At 50.8% G+C, this 21,955-nt stretch overlaps 1 protein-coding gene across 4 annotated transcripts in view; it reads left to right on the top strand.

Annotated features, from left to right (window-relative positions):
• adcy3a (adenylate cyclase 3a) overlaps positions 1-21,955 on the top strand; it is a 198,079-nt gene that overhangs the window by 42,801 nt on the left and 133,323 nt on the right. For 3 of the 4 annotated variants that reach the window (XM_087991008.1, XM_087991006.1, XM_087991010.1), the window contains exons 2-6: positions 3,023-3,172; positions 11,698-11,828; positions 12,579-12,690; positions 14,382-14,509; positions 16,631-16,789. In XM_087991008.1, the coding sequence (XP_087847134.1) occupies positions 3,023-3,172; positions 11,698-11,828; positions 12,579-12,690; positions 14,382-14,509; positions 16,631-16,789 (680 nt within the window). The remainder of the gene's footprint in view (positions 1-3,022; positions 3,173-11,697; positions 11,829-12,578; positions 12,691-14,381; positions 14,510-16,630; positions 16,790-21,955) is intronic. The other variant, XM_087991009.1, reaches the window with a different exon arrangement.

The raw sequence follows: 21,955 nt of genomic DNA, 5'->3' as shown, positions 1-21,955 counted from the left end.
CCTCTATCCATGTCTCTGAAATGGCCACAACATCGAAGTCCCAGGTACCAACCCATGCTGCAAGTTCACCCACCTTATTCTGGATGCTCCTGGTGTTAAGTAAATATATTTCAAACCGGTGCATTCTTGTGACCTTGAAACCATATTTCTGACCTCACCACTGTCAACTTCCTGGACACTGGAACTACAAGTCAGGTTCCCATCCCCCTGCAGAATTAGTTTAAACCCACCCAAAGAGCATTAGCAAATTTCTCCCCCAGGATATTGGTACCTGTCTGGTTCAGGTGTAGACCACCCTGTTTGTAGAGGTCCCACCTACCCCAGAAAGACCCCCAATAATCCAGGAATGTGAAAAGCTCCCTCCTGCACCAACCCTGTAGCCACGTGTTCAACTCCTCTCTCTCCCTATTCCTCGCTTCATTAGCATGTGACACGGATAACAAACCAGTGATAACAACTCTGTTTGTTCTGGCTCTAAGCTTCCACCCTAGCTCCCTGAATTTCTGCCTTAAATCCCCATCCCTTTTCCTACCTATGTCATTGGTGCCTATGTGGACCATAGGCTGCTCCCCCTCCCCCTCCCCCTCAAAGATCCCAAAAACACAATCCGAGACATCACAAACCCTGGCACCTGGGAGGCAACACACCAACTGTGAGTCTCTCTCATTCCCCCAGAACCTCCTGTCTGTCCCCCTAACTATGGAGTCCCCAATGACTAATGCTCTGCTCCTCTCCCCCACTTCCCTTCTGAGCAACAGGGACAGACTCTGTGCCAGAACCCTGTATTTCATGATTTACCCCTGGTAAGTTACCCCCCAACAGAATCCAAAATGATGTACTTGTTTTTCAATCCTTTTGTCACATCCTGGAAGAATTCAGTAAGGTTTGTGAGGCATAACCTGCCCGCCACAAAGCTGTGCTGACTGTCTCTAATCAAACTATGGTTTTCCAAGTAATGATAAATACTATCTCTCAGAATCCTCTCCAATACTTTGTCCATCATTGATGTAAGACTGACTGATCTGTAATTGCCAGGATTATCCTATTCCCTTTCTTGAACAAGGGAATAACATTTGCCACCCTCCAATCATCTGGCTGTACTCCAGTGGGCAGTGAGGATGAAAAGATCATCACCAAAAGCAGAACAATCTCTTCCCTCGCTTCCTGTAGTAACCTTGGGTATATCACGTCTGGATATTTATCCTTATGTTTTTCAAAATTTCCAGCATATCCTCCTCCTTAACATCAACCTGTTTAAGTATATTAGCCTGTTTCACACTGTTCTCACAAATGTCAAGGTCCCTCTCAGTGGTGAATTCTGAAGCAAAGTATTTATTAAGGATCTCCCCTATCTCCTCTGACTCCAGGTGCGAGTTTCCTCCACTACCCCTGACAGGCCCTAACCTCACTCTGGTCATCCTTTCGTTCCTGTCATAAGTGTAGAACACCTTAGGATTTTTTCTTAATCCTATACGCTAAAGTTTTTTCATGCCCCCTTCTAGCTCTCCTAAGTCCTTTCTTCAGTTCCTTCCTGGCTACCTTATAACCCTCTAAAGCCCTGTCTAATCCTTGCCTCCTCAACCTTAAGTATGCTTCCCTCTTCCTCTTGGCTTGATGTTTCACCCAACGTTCTTTTACCCTACCATCCCTTCCTTGCCTCAGTGGGACAAACCTGTCCAGCTCTATTATCAGTGCTTACTAAATAACCTCCACATTTCTATCTTGCATTTCCCTGAGAACATCTGTTCCCAATTTAGGCTCCCCGGTTTCTGCCTAATAGCATTGCAATTCCCCCTCCTCCAATTAAATACTTTCCGATACTGTCTGCTCTTATCCCTCTCCATGACTGTAGTAAAGGTCAAGGAGTTGTAATTACTATCACCGAAAGGCTCTCCCACCAAGAGATCTGACAGTTGGCATGGTTTGTTGCCAAAAACCAAATCCAATATGGCCTCCCCTCAAGTCGGCCTAGCTACAGATTGAGTCAGGAGTCCTTCCTGGACACACCTAACAAAAACTGCTCCATCCAAACTATTTGAACTAAGGAGATTCCAATCCATATTAAGGAAGTTAAAGTCACCCATGACAACAACCGTGTTACTTCTGTACCTTTCCAAAATCTGCCTCCCAACCTGCCCCTCTGTGTCTCTATTACTACTGGGGAGTCTGTAGAAACCTCCCGATAAAGTGCCTGCTCCTTTCCTGTTTCTGCCTTCCATCCACACTGATTCTGTAGACAAACCCTCCTCGACGACCTCCCTTTCTGCAGCTGGGATACTATCCCTGATTAGCAATGCCACTCCCCAACCTCTTTTATTCCCCCCCCCCCCCCCCCCAATTCCTTTTGAAACATCTAAACCCCAGAACATCCAATAACCATTCCTGCTCCTGTGATATCCAAGCCTCTGTAATGGCCACATCATCATCATTCCAAGTACTGATCCATGCGCTACATTCATCACCCTTATTCCTGATACTTCTTGCATTAAGATAGACACACTTCAACCTGTCACATTGATTGCACCTTCGCCCTATCTCTCCTTACAGACTCTCTGCACGCTGTATCTGGCTATTCACTATCTACTCCATCATCTGATCCATAGCTCTGGTTTCCAGCCCCCTGCCAATAAACCCTCCTGAAGAGCCCTAGCAAACCTCCCACCCAGGATACTGTTGCCCCTCCAGTTTGGTGCAGCCTGTCCCTCTTGTACAGGTCCCACCTTCTCCAGAAGGCATCCCAATGATCCACATATCTGAAGCTCTCCCTCCTACATCTGCAGCCACATGTTCATCTGCAGTCACTCTCTATTCCTAGCCTGTTGATCGTCCAATGATTGACCAACAGTGGTTGTTGTCCAATGATTAGCTGATGACCAACTAATCATTATCCAGTCATTGACCAATAATTATTGAATGAATGGCTATTGATTACCAGTAGATGTACAGTGGGCGTAAATCTCATGTGTTTCAGCAACATTTCAATCACTTTATTAGTTATCTTGTGTATTTTTTTCTCTGCTAGCTATTGGCTAACATGAGTATCTACCTGTGTGCCATCACTGTGGGGACCATGTCTTACTACATGGCAGATCGCAAACACCGCAAAGCATTCCTGGAGACCCGACAATCTCTGGAGATTAAACTCAACCTGGAGGAACAGAGCCAGCAGCAGGTGAGGGAGTGTGGTTCGGGTTGTCACAGTATTGTGCACTGCCTAACTCCTGGCACAGGACCAGAAGAACATGAAGAAATATTACCCACAAGTCATTACTCTTCCCACCTCCCACTGAATTTAGACTGTCCCAGGTTTAAGTTATCCAACCTTCCATAATTTGCACTCCAGAAGCCAGTGCCAGTATCTTCCCTCCACATAAACCCCAATTTCTTGCCCATTCCACAAACTGTTTTCTCCAAGCAATTTTGTAATTCCTGTACCATAATAATATGTCATACCACGTTTTCTTTACAACATATGGACAAGTTCATTTTAATCGCTGAATTCCGTACCTCTTTATTCTGAAACCATGGTTTAGTTTTCACAATTTCTTGACTGACAGAGCCAATTCTTCTGCTGTTTCATTTTTAAATTTTAACTTCATTGCCAACATCCGGTGAATATCTTTGCTACAAAAAATGAAATGTTCACTGTCACAGCAATTCCTTGCAATTCATGTCCCTCACAATAGAACCACTACAGAAACCACTATTAAATATTTTCAAGACAAGTACAGCGCAGGGTTCAACAGACAATAGACAATAGGTGCAGGAGTAGGCCATTCAGCCCTTCGAGCCTGCACCGCCATTCAATATAATCATGGCTGATCATCCTTAATCAGTATCCTGTTCCTGCCTTATCTCCATAACCCTTGATTACACTATCCTTGAGAGCTCTATCCAACTCCTTCTTAAATGAATCCAGAGACTGGGCCTCCACTGCCCTCTGGGGCAGAGCATTCCACACAGCCACCACTCTCTGGGTGAAGAAGTTTCTCCTGAGCTCTGTCCTAAATGGTCTACCCCGTATTTTTAAGCTGTGTCCTCTGGTTCGGCACTCACCCATCAGCGGAAATATGTTTCCTACTGCCAGAGTGTCCAATCCTTTCATAATCTTATATGTCTCAATCAGATCCCCTCTCAATCTTCGAAACTCAAGGGTATACAAGCCCAGTCGCTTCAGTCTTTCAGTGTAAGGTAATCCTGCCATTCCAGGAATTGACCTCGTGAACGTACGCTGCACTCCCTCAATAGCCAGAATGTCTTTTCTCAAATTTGGAGACCAGAACTGCACACAGTACTCCAGGTGTGGTCTCACCAGGGCCCTGTACAGCTGCAGAAGCACCTCTTTGCTTCTATACTCAATTCCTCTTGTTATGAAGGCCAGCATGCTATTAGCCTTCTTCACTACCTGCTGTACCTGCATGCTTGCCTTCATTGACTGGTGTACAAGAACACCCAGATCTCTCTGTACTGCCCCTTTACATAAATTGATTCCATTGAGGTAGTAGTCTGCCTTCCTGTTCTTGCTACCAAAGTGGATAACCATACATTTATCCACATTAAACTGCATCTGCCATGCATCTGCCCACTCACCTAACTTGTCCAGGTCACCCTGTAATCTCCTAACATCCTCATCACATTTCACCCTGCCACCCAGCTTTGTATCATCAGCAAATTTGCTAATGTTATTGCTGATACCATCTTCTATATCATTAACATATATTGTAAAAAGCTGTGGTCCCAGCACTGATCCCTGCGGTACCCCACTGGTCACTGCCTGCCATTCCGAAATGGAGCCGTTTATCACTACCCTTTGTTTCCTATTAGCCAACCAATTTTCAATCCAATCTAGCAATTTGCCCCCAATACCATGCGCCCTAATTTTACTCACTAACCTCCTGTGTGGGACTTTATCAAAAGCTTTCTGAAAGTCCAGGTACAGTACATCTACTGGATTTCCCTCGTCCAACTTCATAGTTACATCCTCAAAAAATTCAAGATTAGTCAAGCATGATTTCCCCTTCATAAATCCACTGACTCTGTCCTATCCTGTTACTACTATCCAGATGTGCAGTAATTTCATCCTTTATAATAGACTCCAGCATCTTTCCCACCACTGAGGTCAGACTAACTGGTCTATAATTACCTGCTTTCTCTCGCCCACCTTTCTTAAAAAGTGGTATAACATTAGCCACCCTCCAATCCTCAGGAACCCTCCAATCCCGAATCTATTGAACTCTGGAAAATAATCACCAACGCATCCACGATTTCCCGAGCCACCTCCTTCAGTACCCTGGGATGCAGACCATCAGGCCCCGGAGACTTATCAACCTTCAGACCTAACAGTCTCTCCAACACCAAATCCTGGCAAATATAAATTCCCTTAAGTTCAGGTCATTCAGCCACTGTTACCTCAGGGAGATTGCTTGTGTCTTCCCCAGTGAACACAGATCTGAAGTACTCATTTAATTCCTCTGCCATTTCTTTGTTCCTAGTAATATATTCCCCTGTTTCTGTCTTCAAGGGCCTAATTTTTGTCCTAACCATTTTTTTGCCTTGCACATACCTAAAAAAGCTTTTACTATCCTCCTTAATATTCTTGGCCAGTTTACCTTCTTACCTCATTTTTCCTCTGCGTATTTCCTTCTTAGTAATCCTCTGTTGCTCTTTAAAAGCTTCCCAGTCCTCAGTTTTCCCACTTATCTTAGCTATGTTATACTTTTTCTCTTTTAACTTTATATGTTTCTTTACTGCCTTCGTCAGCCACGGTCACCCATGCCTCCTCCTGGGATCTTTCTTCCTTTTAGGAATGAACTGATCCTGCAACTTCTGCATTATACACAGAAATATCCGCCATTGTTCCTCCACTGTCATCCCTGCTAAGGTATTGCACCATTGAACTTTGCCCAGCTCCTCCCTCATAGCTCCATAATTCCCTTTATTCAACAGAAGTACTGTCACTTCCGACTGTACCCTCTCCCTCTCAAATTGCAGATTGAAGCTTATTGTATTATGTCACTACTTCCCAATGGCTCCTTCACTTCGAGGTCTCTGACCAATTCTGGTTCGTTACACAATACCAGATCCAGAATTGCCTTCTCCCTGGTCGGCTCCAGCACCAGCTGCTCTAAGAATCCATCTCGGAGGAACTCCACAAAGTCTCTTTCTTGTGGCCCAATACCATCCTGATTCTCCCAGTCTACCTGCATGTTAAAATCCCCCATAACAACTGTAGTGACATCTTTGCGACAGGCCAATTTCAGCTCCTGATTTAACTTACATCTGACATCCAGACTACTGTTTGGGGGCCTGTAGATGACTCCCAAGAGGGTCTTTTTACCCTTAGTATTTCGAAGCTCTATCCATACTGACTCTACATCTCCTGATTCTAGGTCCCCCCGTGCAAGGGACTGAATATCGTCCCTTACCAACAAGGCCACCCCACCCCCTCTGCCCGTCAGTCTGTCCTTACGATAACACGTGTATCATTGAATATTCATTTCCCAGGCCCTGTCCACTTGAAGCAACGTCTCAGTTATCCCCACAATATCGTATCTGCCAATTTCCAAAAGAGCCTTAAGCTCATCTATCTTATGTCTAATGCTTCGTGCATTCATGTATAGTATTTTTAATTTGTTACAGCTCTCACCCTTCCCATCAACTCCTATTTCACTCAACGTTATAGCATGATGCCTTTCCGAGTTTTCTGCCTCATTGATACAGTTGTCGTTCTTGACTTCCCTTGTTCTAACTTTCCCTCCAATTTCCTTCTTAAACATCCAGTTTGCCCCCTCCCCCCGCTACTTAGTTTAAACGCAGCTGTGTTGCAGTAGCAAACCAGCCTGCCAGAATGCTGGTCCCCAACCTATTAAGGTGCAAACCGTCTCTCTTGTATAATTTATGCTTACCACAGAACATACCCCAGTGATCCAAGAATTTAAATCCTTGCTTCCTGCACCAATTCCCCAGCCACACGTTCAAGTCCATTATCTCCCTGTTTCTGGCCTCACCAACCCGAGGAACTGGAAGCAAACCGGAGATAACCACCCTGGACATCCTGCTTTTCAGCCTTCTTCCTAGTTCTCCGAAGTCTCACTGTAGTATGTTCCTCCTCTTCTTCCCGACATTATTTGTGCCGACATGTACCACCACCTCTGGTTCTTCACCCTCATCCTTGAGGATTTCCTGCACTCTGTCCACGATGTCTTTCATTCTAGCACCAGGAAAGCAACACACCATCCTTAAATCCCGTCTGCTGCCACAAAAACCCCGGTCAGTTCCTCTCACGATGGAGTCCCCTATTAAACAGAGCTGAAAATGTGTTGCTGGAAAAGCGCAGTAGGTCAGGCAGCATCCAGGGAACAGGAGAATCGACGTTTCGGGCATAAGCACTTCTTCAGGAATGAGGAAAGTTTGTCCAGCAGGCTAAGATAAAAGGTAGGGAGGAGGGACTTGGGGGAGGGGCGTCGGAAATGTGATAGGTGGAAAGAGGTCAAGGTGAGGGTGATAGGTCAGACTGGGGTGGGGGCGAAGAGGTTGGGAAGAAGATTGCAGGTTAGGAAGGCGGTGCTGAATTCGATGGATTAGACTGAGACAAGGTGGGAGGGGAAATGAGGAAACTGGTGAAATCCGAGTTCATCCCTTGTGGTTGGAGGGTTCCTAGGCGGAAGATGAGGCGCTCTTCCTCCAACCGTCATTTTGTTGTGGTCTGGCGATGGAGGAGTCCAAAGGTGGGCGGCACGGTGGCACAGTGGTTAGCACTGCTGCCTCACAGCGCCAGAGACCCGGGTTCAATTCCTGCCTCAGGCGACTGACTGTGTGGAGTTTGCACGTTCTCCCCGTGTCTGCGTGGGTTTCCTCCAGGTGCTCCGGTTTCCTCCCACAGTCACAAAAGATGTGCAGGTCAGGTGAATTGGCCGTGCTAAATTGCCCGTAGTGTTAGGTAAGGGGTAAATGTAGGGGTATGGGTGGGTTACGCTTCGGCGGGTCGGTGTGGACTTGTTGGGCCGAAGGGCCTGTTTCTACACTGTAAGTAATCTAATCTAATCTAATCTAAGTAATCTAATCTAATCTAACCTGCATATCCTTGGTGGAGTGGGAGGGGGAATTGAAATGTTGAGCCACAGGGTGGTTGGGTTGGTTGGTCCGGGTGTCCCAGAGGTGTTCTCTGAAACGCTCCGCAAGTAGCCGGCCTGTCTCCCCAATATAGAGGAGGCCACATCGGGTGCAGAGGATGCAATAGATGATGTGTGTGGAGGTGCAGGTGAATCTGTGGTGGATATGGAAGTTTCCTTTGGGGCCTTGGAGGGAGGTGAGGGGGGAGGTGTGGGCGCAAGTCTTGCACCTCCTGCGGTTGCAGGGGAAGGTGCCGGGAGTGGAGGTTGGGTTGGTGGGGGGTGTGGACCTGACGAGGGAGTCACAGAGGGAGTGGTCTTTACGGAATGCTGATAGGGGAGGGGAGGGAAATATATCCTTGGTGGTGGGGCGGGGCTCAAGGGCGGAGGAGCGGGAAGTGGAAGAGATGCGGTGGAGGGCATCGTCGACCACGTTGTGGGGGGAAATTGCGGTCCTTGAAGAAGGAGGCCATCTGGGTTGTGCGTTTTTGGAACTGGTCCTCCTGGGAGCAGATGCGGTGGAGACGAAGGAATTGGGAGAATGGGATGGCGTTTTTACAGGGGGCAGGATGGGAGGAGGTGTAGTACAGGTAGTTGTGGGAGTCGGTCGGTTTGTAGTAGATGTACCTCCGCCCTTGGCCCTCCACCGCATCTCTTCCACTTCCCGCTCCTCCGCCCTTGAGTCCTGCCCCTCCAACCGCCACCAGGACAGAACCCCACTGGTCCTCACCTACCACCCCACTAACCTCCATGTACAGCGCATCATCCGCCGTCATTTCCGCCACCTCCAAACGGACCCCACCACCAAGGATATATTTCCCTCCCCTCCCCTATCAGCATTCCGTAAAGACCACTCCCTCCGTGACTCCCTCATCAGGTCCACACCCCCCACCAACCCAACCTCCACTCCCGGCACCTTTCCCTGCAACCGCAGGAGGTGCAAGACTTGCGCCCACACCTCCCCCCTCACCTCCCTCCAATGCCCCAAAGGAAACTTCCATATCCGCCACAGATTCACCTGCACCTCCACACACATCATCTATTGCATCCTCTGCACCCGATGTGGCCTCCTCTATATTGGGGAGACAGGTCGGCTACTTGCGGAGCGTTTCAGAGAACACCTCTGGGACACCCGGACCAACCAACCCAACCACCCTGTGGCTCAACATTTCAATTCCCCCTCCCACTCCACCAAGGATATGCAGGTCTTTGGACTCCTCCATCGTCAGACCACAACAAAACGACGGTTGGAGGAAGAGCGCCTCATCTTCCGCCTAGGAACCCTCCAACCACAAGGGATGAACTCGGATTTCACCAGTTTCCTCATTTCCCCTCCCCCCACCTTGTCTCAGTCTAATCCATCGAATTCAGCACCGCCTTCTTAACCTGAGATCTTCTTCCCGACCTCTCCGCCCCCACCCCAGTCTGACCTATCACCCTCACCTTGACCTCTTTCCACCTATCACATTTCCGACGCCCCTCCCCCAAGTCCCTCCTCCCTACCTTTTATCTTAGCCTGCTGGACAAACTTTCCTCATTCCTGAAGAAGGGCTTATGCCCGAAACGTCGATTCTCCTGCTCCTTGGATGCTGCCTGACCTGCTGCGCTTTTCCAGCAACACATTTTCAGCTCTGATCTCCAGCATCTGCAGACCTCACTTTTTCCCCTATTAAACAACCAACTTCGCAGTTGGAGGCAGAGCAGCGACACCGCATCTGGGTGGGCTCGAACCACCAACCTTTCAATTAACAGCAGAACGCGCTAGCCAACTGCGCCACAGAGAGAGGCTAGAGAGGGTTAGATTTAGAGTGAATCTAACCTTTACACTGTCCCCATAAAATGTATCATCTCAACTCATTTGGACATACTTGTTCTAATGGTGTTAGTAACATTAATTATTTTCTGTGGTAACTGGGCTCTGGTTTCTCTATGGCCTTACTGTTTTATGTTTGGTTACTAACTAAGGGACTTTTGTTCTCCCTCATTAAAGCTTGTTTCAACCTTCTGTAAAGTTATTCCCTCAGTCACCTCTCCTGTTTATGTGTCGTGCTCCAGAGACTTCAGTATCATCATCTTGGCAATGGGAACGTACAGGAATAAGCTCTCACCTGTTCCCTTAGTCTGTGTCCTGCAGTCAACACAAGTCAGAGTGCTGTTAGAGAACACTGCATCTCAAGAGAAGCAGTTTAGTCCTCCCAGTTTAGCCTCAGTGTTGGTAACCAGCCTGTTACGTGGCAAATTGTCAGATGTATTCTTAGCATCTATATAGGCAACTTAGATCACACCCCTTATCAAACTTTTCTTTTCATTCATGGGATCTGGGCATCACTGTCTGACCCAGTATTTATTGTCTATCCTTAACTGCCAAGAGGGCACTTAGGAGTCATCCACATTGCTGTGGGTCTGGAGTCACATGTAGGCCAGACCAATAGTGACCCAGATGGGTTTTTCCTGACAGTCATTCCTGATGAAGGACTTTTGCCTGAAATGTCAATTCTCCTGCTCTTTGGATGCTGCCTGACCGGCTGTGTTTTCCAGCACCACACTCCCGACTCTGATCTCCAGCGTCTGCAGTGCTCACTTTCTCCTTTTCCTGACAAAATTGGCATGATCATCATTAAACTGTTACTTCCAGATTATTATTGAATTCAAATTCCATCTGCCATTACTCCATTACTGCACAAGAACAAGTGTAGGCCATTCAGCCAACTCTGTCATTTACTAGATCACTGCTGATTGTCTACCTCAACACGGTGTTCCTACACTGTCTCCACAATCCAGAAAGTATTTTTATTCACATAACCATCTAATACCCTCTTGAATGCTTCAAATGAACCTGCCCCCAGTGTATTTGCAGGCAGTGTCATCCATACCCTAAATACTTGCTGCACGAAGAAAGGTTTCTCTCACATCACCCTTCGTCCCTTTTGCCCTCTCATTCATTTTTCTTTGACAAGTACCTTCTCTATCCAGCCTGCTCACTTTAACAACCTCAAACACATCCTTGCTCAGCCGCCTTCTTTCCAAAGAAGAACTGCCTCAACGTCTTCAATCTATCCTCATCATAAAAGGCTCTCATTCCTGGAACTATTCCTGTAAATCTCTTCAGTGTTCTCTCCCTTGGATTCAAAGAATACAGTTTGTGATGGACTGTTTTTCTTAGGAATAGTAACGGGACTGTTTGAATCAGATGGGATCCATGAGGATCCATTAGGATGCCACACTGCAGTCTTTTTATACTTATATCTGAATCATTGGCTGTTGGGTGGAGGTTCTGATGACCCCTTGTTCTTTCACTGAGAGATTCTGGATTCCACACAGTCAGAGTTGAGCAGTTCCATGCTGGCAGAACATTGACAGCTCCTCTACCTTGCCTGGTGTTGACTCTGACTTGGCTGCCTGGTCTGTGAAGCCGGGGTCTGATTCTTACAGCCACCTCTCCCAAGGAGCTACCCCTCTGTTCGGGTTGGCAAGCTGACTTTAATTGTTCACACGTCTCAGCCCCTAACCCACCTTTGGGTCAAAATCCAGTGTCCCCCGACACCCTCATTTTGTCGAATCTGAGCCACCTTTCCTGTTTTCTCAGGAACGTCTCCTTCTGTCAATCCTACCAAAGCACATTGCAGACGAGATGTTAAATGACATGAAAAAGGACAAAGAGTCAAAGGAGCTACAGCAATTCAACACCATGTACATGTACCGACATGAGAGAGTCAGGTACAGCCCACAGATTGCGGGAGAGATCAGAGAGAGAGGAGTAGCCTGGAAAGGGAGCGAAAAAGCAAGTGACGCAGAGGGAGGGCATGAGAACAACAGGAGCAGCAAGAAATGGGGGAGAGGGTGAGGAGGGGGCCCTTGTTTTTTGCAGGGTGATAGATTTGGAAGAATTGGTGTTATGTCATGCCTTCAGAAGACATTTCTGCAGTTCATGATGTTGCTAAGATAGACACACATGGGTGTGAGAGAGATGTTACTGCACACTGCTGCTGTGGTGAGAGCTGGGTATTGTGGGTGCTGGGTGTAGTGGGTGCTGGGTATTGTGGGCGCTGGGTGTAGCAGGTGCTGTATATAGTGGGCATAGGGTACAACGGGTTCTGGGTGTGATGGCCACAATACTGAGAAAAGAGGGCACTGCGTGTAGAAGGTGCTGAATGTAGTGGGCACCAGGTGTAGCAGGCACTGTGTGTAGTGGGTGCTGGGTGTAATTAACACTGGGTGAATTGAATTGAATTTATTGTCCCGTGTGCCAAGGCACAGTGAGAAGCTTTGTCTTGCGAGCAGTACAGGCAGATCCCAGAGTGAAGTAGCAAAGATAGTAAATAACAGTAGTGGGTTATGTATGTAGTTGGTGCTGGGTGTAGCGAGCACTGGCGGTAATGGATGCTGGTTTAGTTGGCACTGGGTGTGGCGGGTGTGGGTGTAGTGGGTACTTGGTGTAATATTAAAGCCGTTGTTGTCTCTCCCCAGCATCCTGTTTGCTGATATTGTTGGATTCACTCAGTTGTCATCCACCTGCAGCGCACAGGAACTGGTCAAACTTCTCAATGAACTCTTCGCTCGCTTTGATAAACTGGCAGCGGTGAGTCGGTCCTTGGAGCTCACTCACTCACCCAGATCGTGTACATTGTTCACACACTCACACCGTGCGCACACTCCCCCCTGTGCACACTCTCCACCCATGCACACTCTCTCCCTGTGCACACTCTTCCCCCCCCCGTGCACACTCTTCCCCCCCCGTGCACACTCTTCCCCGTGCACACTCCACCCCGTGCACACTCTCCCCCTGTGCACACTCTCCCCCCGTGCACACTCTCCCCCCGTGCACACTCTCCCCCCGTGCACACTCTCACCCCGTGCACACTCTCCACCCGTGCACACATTCCACCCGTGCACACTCCACCCCATGCACACTCTCCCCCCGTGCACACTCTCCCCCCGTGCACACTCTCCCCCTGTGCACACTCTCCCCCCGTGCACACTCTCCCCCCGTGCACACTCTCCCCCCGTGCACACTCTCACCCCGTGCACACACTCCACCCCGTGCACACACTCCACCCTGTGCACACATTCCACCCTGTGCACACATTCCACCCGTGCACACTCCACCCTGTGCACACTCTCTCTCCGTGCACACACTCCCGCCCGTATATACTTTCCCTCCTTGCGCACACTCTCCCTGTGCACACTCTCCCCCCTTGCACATTCTCTCCCCGTTCACACTCTCTCCACGTGCACACTCTCTCCCCACGCATACTCTCCTCCCATGTACACCTTCCCCCCTTGCACACTCTCCACGTGCACACTCTTCTCTGTGCACGCTCTCCCCGTGTACACTCTCTCCCCGTGCACACTCTCCCCCCGTGCACACTCACACAATGTGCACACTCTCCCCTTGTGTACACTCTCTCCCCATGCACACACTTCCTCCCTTGCACACTCTTCCCGGTGCACACACTTCCCCCTGTGCACACTCTTCCCCTGTGCACACTCTCCCCCCATGCACACTCACACAATGTGCACACTCTCCCCCCTTGCACACTCTCCCCCCTTGCACACTCTCCCCCCTTGCACACTCTCCCCATGCACACACTCACCCCGTGCACACTCTCCCCCGTGCACACTCTCCCCCTGTGCATACTCTCCCCCCTTGTACACTCTCTCCCTGTGTACACTCTTCCCCCGTGAACACATTTCCCCCCCCGTGCACACATTTTCCCCCGTGCACACTCTCCTACCGTGCACACCTTCTCACCATGCACAGTCTCTCACCGTGCACTCTCTCCCACCGTGCACTCGCTCCCACCGTGCACGCTCTCCCTGTGCACACTCTCTCCCTGTGCACACACTCTCCCTGTGCACACACTCTCCCTGTGCACACTCGCTCCCCCCATGCACCCTCTCCCCCCATGCACACACTCACACCGTGCACCCTCTTCCCCATGCACCCTCCCCCCCGCACTCTCTCTCCCCGTGCGCGCACACTCTCCCCCGTGCACACTCTCCCCCGTGCACACTCTCCCCCGTGCACACTCTCCCCGTGCACATTCTCTTACACTGTGCACACTCTCTCCCCGTGCACACTCTCTCCCCATACACACTCTCTCCCCATGCACACTCTCCCACCGTGCACATCCTCTCACTGTTCACACTGTGTCTCGCAGCTCATGGTGTGAGCTGGGATTTGATGACCACCCGATGACTGTGACCCCTATTCATGGCCGAACCTCTCAGTGATTCACTGCCTCATAACAATCTCCTTCCTTTGCCCAGAAATATCATCAGTTACGGATCAAAATCCTGGGTGATTGTTACTACTGTATCTGTGGCTTACCAGACAATCGGGATGATCATGCAGCGTGTTCGATTCATATGGGCTTGGCTATGGTCGATGCCATCTCGTGAGTATAATGTGATAGGCTCTGGAACACTCAGGGGCCCCAAAATACCAACTACCACTTCTCTGCCCTCTCCACAAATGACTCAATGTTCTTCTCAAGCTCCACAGTATTGTCCTCACAGTTTACAATAGTCCATGTTTTGTATTATCTGTAACCTTTGAAATTGTATCTTGCTCACCAAGATCTGGATCAGTGATTCTCCATACATACCTTCTTCCAGCCCAAAAGACATCCATTGACCGTTGGTCTTTGTTTCCTGTCACTCAGCCAACATTGTATCCACGTTATGACTGTCCCTTTTACACCATCCTGCCAGGTCTGTTGTGTGGCACTGTATCAAACACATGTACACCACATCACCAGCAATACTGTCATCGAGCCTTTCTGTTACCTCGTCAGAAAATTCCAGCAAGTTAGTGAAACTCAATTTTTTCTTTAGAAATTGTGCCGGCTCTCTCTCATTAAGCCACATAACCCAGATTGGTCTGTGTGGTTAACAAATTTGACCAAATTATTGTTGGAGTTTTCCCCATCACTGAAATTAAACTGAAAACAAACATAGAGATTGCTGGCCAAGTTCTGCAGGACTGGCAGCATCAGTGGAGAGAGAAACAGTGAACATTTCAATTCCAATATGGTTCTTGTTTAAAACTTCAGAACCCATTCCAAGGAGTCTTTGGATTTGAAATATTAATTCTATTTCTTTCTCCAGAGATGCTGCCAGACCTGCTGAGCATTGTTTCTCATCAGGATTTCTGGCATCCACACCATTTTGTTTTCATTTCTTTAAAGCCTAGGATGAAGTCCTTGTCAGCTTTTAATTCTCATAGTTTTCTCAGTACTCTGTCCTCTGATGCTAATCCTTTTACGGTCCTTACTCCCTTTCATCTCTTATAGATTCATAGATTCACCGAGTCATACAGCATGGAAGCAGACCCTTTGGTCCCACCGCTCCATGCCAACCATAATCCCAAACTAAACTAGTGCCATTGCCTGCTCCTGGCCCATATTCCTGCAAATGCGTCCTATTCGTGTACTTTTCCAAGTGTCTTTTAAACATTATAATTGTACCCACATCCACCACTTCACAATTATTCATGGGGATACTTTTTATATCTCTACAATGAATACATATATAAAATATCTGTTCAGTCCATTTGCCATTTTCTGTCCATAATTAGTGGCCCAGGCTAATCCACTGAGAGGCTCAGAATAGTCAGGGGCACTCATCATTGGGGAAACTCCCCTTTGAGCAGTTTCCTGACATTGAGAATCTTAACTGGGACACTGTATGACGAGCAGAGTCACTTTCAGGGAGCTGAGCTTGTGTGGGTTTTTAGTGTGGGGTTAGGAGAGTGTGGGTGACAGGGACAGTGCTGACAGTGGGTGCTGAGTAGGTATACGGTTTGTGTTCTGAATGTTGGTAGTGGGTGTGGTTATGGGGTTCCAGATTCTGGGTGCTTCGTGTGCATGATGGGTACCAACTGTTGGATGATGGCTGTCATGAGTTTTTGTTGAGGTGATGAGTGCTATGTGTTGGGTATTGGTTGTTGCATTCAGTTTTAGCCATAGGATGTTGGGTGCTGTCTCTGGATGCTAGTGTTTGGCTGTTTATTGTTGGGTGCTGGTTGTTAAATCTGAGTGTGAATGTTGGTTGTTGAATGATATTTGTGGACATAGGGTGCTGGATGTTGGGTATTGTAGTTGGTCTTTGGGTATTAATGCTGGTTTGGGTACTGTTAGTTTGGTGTTGGGTGCTGCGTGTGCTTGCTGGATGCTGTTTATGGGGTGCCTGGCAGGTTTGTTTGGGTGCTGTTGGGTGGTGGGTGAGTTTGTTGGGTGCTGGGTAGGTTTGGGTGCTGAATGGGCCTGTTGAGTTTGTTGGGTGCTATTTCTTGGGTGCTGAGTAGGTTTGTTGGGTGGAGTTTGGGTGCTGGATGGGCTTATTTGATGCTTTTTGGGTGCTGGGTGCTGTTTATTGGGTGCTGGGTGGCCTTGATGAGGGCAGTTTGTTGGGGGTTGGTTGCAGTGAAGGTGTGGGACCTCAGTGTATCACAATTTTAGGAGGTCGGATCAGATCTACTTCCTCTTCCTGCTCTCTGACAGGTTTCTCTGTTGTAGGTACGTTCGTGAAAAGACAAAAACAGAGGTGAATATGCGGGTTGGCATTCACAGTGGCACTGTCCTCGGTGGTGTCCTGGGGCAGAAGAACTGGCAATATGATGTCTGGTCTACAGATGTTACATTGGCAAACAAGATGGAGGCTGGCGGTATCCCTGGGTAGGTGTTTGTTGACTGATCAGTGACACTAAAAATTCATTGGGAACACTGAATACCCACTGGCTAGGTCTCAATAGCAACACACTCATTCACTCCCATACACACCGACTCACTCCCATGCACACCGACTCACTCCCACACACACCGACTCACTCCCACACACACCGACTCACTCTGACGCACACCAACTCATGCCCATACACACCGACTCACTCCCACACGCACCGACTCACTCTGACGCACACCAACTCATGCCCATACACACCGACACACTCCCATACACACCGACTCACTCCCATACACACCGACACACTCCCACACACACCGACTCACTCCCATACACACCGACACACTCCCATACACACCGACTCACTCCCATACACACCGACTCACTCCCATACACACCGACACACTCCCACACACACCGACTCACTCCCATACACACCGACACACTCCCATACACACCGACTCATTCCTACACACACCGACTCACTCCCATACACACCGACACACTCCCACACACACCGACTCACTCCCATACACACCGACACACTCCCATACACCCCGACTCACTCCCATACACACCGACACACTCCCATACACCCCGACTCACTCCCATACACACCGACACACTCCCACACACACCGACTCACTCCCATACACACCGACACACTCCCATACACCCCGACTCACTCCCATACACACCGACACACTCCCATACACCCCGACTCACTCCCATACACACCGACTCACTCCCACACACACCGACTCACTCCCACGCACCCCGACTCACTCCCACACACACCGACACACTCCCACACACACCGACTCACTCCGACGCACACCAACTCATGCCCACACACACCAACTCACTCCCACGCACACCGACTCACTCCCACGCACCCCGACTCACTCCCACGCACACCGACACACTCCCACGCACACCGACTCACTCCCACGCACACCGACTCACTCCCACGCACACCGACCCACTCCGACGCACACCAACTCACTTCCACACACACCGACACACTCCCACACACACCGACTCACTTCCACACACACCAACTCACTCCCACGCACACCGACTCACTCCCACGCACACCGACACACTCCCACGCACACCGACTCACTCCCACGCACACCGACTCACTCCCACACACACCGACTCACTCCGACGCACACCAACTCACTTCCACGCACACCGACACACTCCCACGCACACCGACTCACTCCCACGCACACCGACTCACTCCCACGCACACCGACCCACTCCGACGCACACCAACTCACTTCCACACACACCGACACACTCCCACACACACCGACTCATTCCTACACACACCAACTCACTCCCACGCACACCGACTCACTCCCACGCACCCCGACTCACTCCCACGCACACCGACACACTCCCACGCACACCGACTCACTCCCACGCACACCGACTCACTCCCACACACACCGACCCACTCCGACGCACACCAACTCACTTCCACACACACCGACACACTCCCACACACACCGACTCACTTCCACACACACCGACTCACTCCCATACACACCGACACACTCCCAAACACACCGATTCACTTCCATACACACCGACTCACTCCCACGCACACCGACTCACTCCCACGCACCCCGACTCACTCCCATGCACCCCGACTCACTCCCACGCACACCGACTCACTCCCACACACACCGACTCACTCCCACACACACCGACTCACTCCGACGCACACCAACTCACGCCCATACACACCGACACACTCCCATACACACCGATTCACTTCCACACACACCGACACACTCCCACACACACCAACACGCTCCCACACACACTGACACACTCCCACACACACACTCACTCCCACATACACCGACTCACTCGCGCACACACTGACTCACTCCCACACACACTAACACACTCCCACACACACTGACACACTCCCACACACACACACACTCCCACATACACCGACTCACTCCCATACACACCGACTCACTCCCCCACACACCGACTCACTCCCACGCACCCCGACTCACTCCCACACACACCGACTCACTCCCACGCACACCGACACACTCCCATACACACCGACTCACTCCCATACACACCGATTCACTTCCATACACACCGACTCACTCCCATACACACCGACACACTCCCATACACACCGACTCACTCCCACACACACCGACTCGCTCCCATACACACCGACTCACTCCCACACACACCGACTCACTCCCATACACACCGACTCACTCCCACGCACCCCGACTCATTCCCATACACACCGACTCACTCCCACACACACCGACTCACTCCCACACACACCGACTCACTCCCACACACACCGACTCACTCCCACGCACACCGACACACTCCCATACACACCGACTCACTCCCACACACACCGACTCACTCCCATACACACCGACTCACTCCCACACACACCGACTCACTCCCACGCACCCCGACTCACTCCCACACACACCGACTCACTCCCATGCACACCGACACACTCCCATACACACCGACTCACTCCCACGCACCCCGACTCACTCCCACACACACCGACTCACTCCCACGCACACCGACACACTCCCATACACACCGACTCACTCCCACGCACACCGACACACTCCCATACACACCGACTCACTCCCACGCACCCCGACTCACTCCCACGCACACCGACTCACTCCCACGCACCCCGACTCATTCCCATACACACCGACTCACTCCCACACACACCGACTCACTCCCACACACACCGACTCACTCCCACACACACCGACTCACTCCCACGCACACCGACACACTCCCATACACACCGACTCACTCCCACACACACCGACTCACTCCCATACACACCGACTCACTCCCACACACACCGACTCACTCCCACGCACCCCGACTCACTCCCACACACACCGACTCACTCCCATGCACACCGACACACTCCCATACACACCGACTCACTCCCACGCACCCCGACTCACTCCCACACACACCGACTCACTCCCACGCACACCGACACACTCCCATACACACCGACTCACTCCCACGCACACCGACACACTCCCATACACACCGACTCACTCCCACGCACCCCGACTCACTCCCACGCACACCGACTCACTCCCACGCACCCCGACTCACTCCCACGCACCCCGACTCACTCCCACGCACACCGACTCACTCCCACGCACACCGACTCACTCCCATACACCCCGACTCACTCCCATACACACCGACTCACTCCCACGCACCCCGACTCATTCCCATACACACCGACTCACTCCCACACACACCGACTCACTCCCATACACACCGACTCACTCCCACACACACCGACTCACTCCCACGCACCTCGACTCACTCCCACACACACCGACTCACTCCCACGCACACCGACACACTCCCATACACACCGACTCACTCCCACGCACCCCGACTCACTCCCACACACACCGACTCACTCCCACGCACACCGACACACTCCCATACACACCGACTCACTCCCATACACACCGACTCACTCTCACACACACCGACTCACTCCCATACACACCGACTCACTCCCACACACACCGACTCACTCCCATACACACCGACTCACTCCCACACACTCCGACTCACTCCCATACACACTGACTCACTCCCACACACACCGACTCACTCCCACGCACACTGACGCACACCGACACACTCCCATACACACCGACTCACTCCCATACACACCGACTCACTCCCACACACTCCGACTCACTCCCATACACACCGACTCACTCCCACACACACCGACTCACTCCCATACACACCGACACACTCCCACACACACCGACTCACTCCCATACACACCGACACACTCCCATACACACCGACTCACTCCCACACACACCGACTCACTCCCATACACACCGACTCACTTGCATACACACTGACTCACTTGCATACACACCGACACACTCCCACACACACTGACACACTCCCACACACACACACACAATCCCACATACACCGACTCACTCCCACACACACCGACTCACTCCCATACACACCGACTCACTCGCACACACACCGACTCACTCGCACACACACTGACTCACTTGCATACACACCGACTCACTCCCATACACACCGACTCACTCGCGTACACACCGACACACTCCCATACACACTGACTCACTCGCACACACACCGACTCACTCCCATATACACTGACTCACTTGCATACACACCGACACACTCCCACACACACCAACTCACTCGCACACACACCGACTCACTCCCATACACACCGACTCATTCCTACACACACCGACTCGCTCCCATACACACCGACTCACTCCCATACACACCGACTCACTCCCACACACACCGAATCACTCCCACGCACACCGACTCACTCCCACGCATACCGACTCACTCCGACGCACACCAACTCATGCCCATACACACCGACACACTCCCACGCACACCGACTCACTCCCACGCACTCCGACTCACTCCCACGCACACCGACTCACTCCGACGCACACCAACTCACGCCCATACACACCGACACACTCCCATACACACCGATTCACTTCCACACACACCGACACACTCCCACACACACCAACACGCTCCCACACACACTGACACACTCCCACACACACACTCACTCCCACATACACCGACTCACTCGCGCACACACTGACTCACTCCCACACACACTAACACGCTCCCACACACACTGACACACTCCCACACACACACACACTCCCACATACACCGACTCACTCCCATACACACTGACTCACTCGCACACACACTGACTCACTTTCATACACACCGACTCACTCCCATACACACCGACTCACTCCCCCACACACCGACTCACTCCCACGCACACCGACTCACTCCCACGCACCCCGACTCACTCCCACACAAACCGACTCATTCCCATACACACCGACTCACTCCCACGCACCCCGACTCACTCCCACACACACCGACTCACTCCCACGCACACCGACACACTCCCATACACACCGACTCACTCCCACACACACCGACTCACTCCCATACACACCGACTCACTCCCACACACACCGACTCACTCCCATACACACCGACTCACTCCCACACACACCGACTCACTCCCATACACA

The sequence above is a fragment of the Chiloscyllium plagiosum genome, unplaced genomic scaffold (genome assembly GCF_037043375.1).
Source record: "Chiloscyllium plagiosum isolate Xiang-an unplaced genomic scaffold, Cpla_swu_hap1 HiC_scaffold_10, whole genome shotgun sequence".
NCBI classification, from domain to species: Eukaryota; Metazoa; Chordata; class Chondrichthyes; order Orectolobiformes; family Hemiscylliidae; genus Chiloscyllium; species Chiloscyllium plagiosum.
This window is presented reverse-complemented; position numbering and strand designations above follow the sequence as displayed.